At 57.2% G+C, this 2,500-nt stretch overlaps 1 protein-coding gene across 1 annotated transcript in view; it reads right to left on the bottom strand.

The window, feature by feature from the left end:
- The window catches only part of ppp2r5b (protein phosphatase 2, regulatory subunit B', beta), a gene marked incomplete at both ends in the record, with an annotated part of 24,346 nt that overhangs the window by 11,023 nt on the left and 10,823 nt on the right, over positions 1-2,500 (bottom strand). Inside the window, one exon of the mRNA XM_080544062.1 lies at positions 1,824-2,019. Coding sequence (XP_080400188.1) covers positions 1,824-2,019 — 196 coding nt within the window. The remainder of the gene's footprint in view (positions 1-1,823; positions 2,020-2,500) is intronic.

Here is a 2,500-nt window from a genome sequence, read left to right as displayed (position 1 = left end):
GATGGAGGAGAGGAGGAGAGGGATGGAGGGAGGGAGGAGAGGAGGAGAGAGGGATGGAGGGAGGGAGGAGAGGGATGGAGGGATGGAGGAGAGGAGGAGAGGGATGGAGGGAGGGAGGATGGAGAGGAGGAGAGAGAGAGAGAGGGACGGAGGGATGGAGGGAGGGAGGAGAGAGGGATGGAGGGAGGGAGGAGAGGGATGGAGGGATGGAGGAGAGTGATGGAGGGAGGGAGGGAGGGAGGGAGGAGAGGGATGGAGGGAGGGAGGAGAGGGATGGAGGGAGGGATGGAGGGATGGAGGAGAGGAGGAGAGAGGGACGGAGGAGAGGAGGAGAGAGGGAGGGAGGGAGGGAGGAGAGGGATGGAGGAGAGGAGGAGAGAGGGATGGAGGGATGGAGGAGAGGAGGAGAGAGGGACGGAGGGATGGAGGAGAGGAGGAGAGAGGGATGGAGGGAGGGAGGAGAGGGATGGAGGGATGGAGGAGAGTGATGGAGGGAGGGAGGGAGGGAGGGAGGAGAGGGATGGAGGAGAGGAGGAGAGAGGGACGGAGGAGAGGAGGAGAGAGGGAGGGGAGGGAGGGAGGAGAGGGATGGAGGAGAGGAGGAGAGAGGGATGGAGGGATGGAGGAGAGGAGGAGAGAGGGACGGAGGGATGGAGGAGAGGAGGAGAGGGACGGAGGATGGAGGAGAGGGATGGAGGGATGGAGGAGAGTGATGGAGGGAGGGAGGGAGGGAGGAGAGGGATGGAGGGAGGGAGGAGAGGGATGGAGGAGAGTGATGGAGGGAGGGAGGAGGAGGGGATGGAGGGATGGAGGAGAGTGATGGGGGAGGGAGGAGAGGGATGGAGGATGGAGGAGAGTGATGGAGGGAGGGAGGAGAGGGATGGAGGGATGGAGGAGAGGAGGAGAGAGGATGGAGGGATGGAGGAGAGGGATGGAGGAGAGTGATGGGGGGGGGAGGAGAGGGATGGAGGGATGGAGGAGAGTGATGGAGGGATGGAGGAGAGGAGTAACCAGGGAAGCGAGGGAGGAGAGGGATAGAGGGATGGAGGAGAGGAGTAAGTCAGGGAAGAGAGGGATGGAGGCAGGAGGGAGGGAAGAGAGGAGTAAAACAGGGAGGAAGATGGGTGGAGGATAGGAGGAAACCAAGGGAGGAGAGGGATGGATGGATGGAAAAGAGAAAGCTCAGAACATGACAATACCTCTTCTTTCCCAATACTTTCACATTCTTCCCATCATTCGTTCACATGTCATCTCCCTTTTCTCCATGACCCTCTACCTTCAACCACCTAGCTTCCCTTGTGCCCTGTCCAGTCCCTTCCCCCCTCCCTCCTTCCATCCCTCCATCCACCTGTCTGACCATCTTGACAGCCTGAAGGTGGACTTCAATGACAAGCTCCTCTCTCCCCTCTCCCTATACATCATTCTCTTCCTCCCTCTCTCTCTAGTACTATCTCTACCCTTCTCTGTCTATCTCTCTCACTCTCTCTCTCTCCACCTCTCTCTCTCTATCTCTCACCCTCTCTCTCCACCTCTCTCTCTATCCCTCTCTCTAGCCCTCTCTCTATCTCTCCTAACTTCTGTCTTCTCTTTCCTTTCTGTATCTGTTTACTTTTATCCTAACAGCTTATCCATGTGTAACTTTTTCACCCTTTCTCCCCCCCTCCTCTCTCTCCCCCTCCTCCCTCCCCCTTTCCCTCCCCTTCCCTCCCTCCCTCCCTCCCCTCCCCTCCCCTCCCTCCCTCTCTCCCTCCCTCCCTCCCCTCCCTCCCTCCCTCCCTCCCCCTTTCCCTCCCTCCCTCCCCTCCCCGCCCCTCCCTCCTCACCATCTTGATAGCCTCGGGGTACAGTGGTTCTATGAGGATGCCCCTGCTGGTCGCCACGCTCTCCACCAGCTCGTTGAGGGCGGCCCTCTTGATCTCCTTGCCCTTCAGGTCGGCCACGCAGTCCAGGAAGTCGAACAGCACGCAGCACTGCTGCAGCTTCTTACAGAACAGGTCGTGGAGCTCTGCCACCGGGCATCTGGGGGGGGGAGGGGGGGGGGGGGGGGGGGGGGGGGGGGGGGGGGGAGGGGGGAGGGAGGGATGGGGAGGGCACAGCGGTTACATATACAAAGATATATACGGTAGATTGGGTGAAGTACAGATAAGTACTTTTGTGCTCACAGACGCACACACATACATATATAGGTGCATACCTACATACAAATACAATATATACACACATACACACACACATATATACAGTATATATATATACACACACACACACACACACACACACACATGCATGTGAAACAGACATCAAGTTGTTGCAAACAGTAGCCCCACAATTTGACTTGCCAGACTTGACTAACCAGTCAGATATTCGACAGCACTAGTGGTAGTGAAGAGTGCCTCACCTCAGTTACACACACACACCAAAAGACCTTGCTTAAGATCACCTGTCAACTGTCAATCTATCTAAGATAGAAACTACCCCTGGGATTGTTTTGATGTGATGT

Source organism: Nansenia antarctica, assembly GCF_963989245.1.
Source record: "Nansenia antarctica genome assembly, chromosome: 13".
Taxonomy (NCBI): Eukaryota; Metazoa; Chordata; class Actinopteri; order Argentiniformes; family Microstomatidae; genus Nansenia; species Nansenia antarctica.
This window is presented reverse-complemented; position numbering and strand designations above follow the sequence as displayed.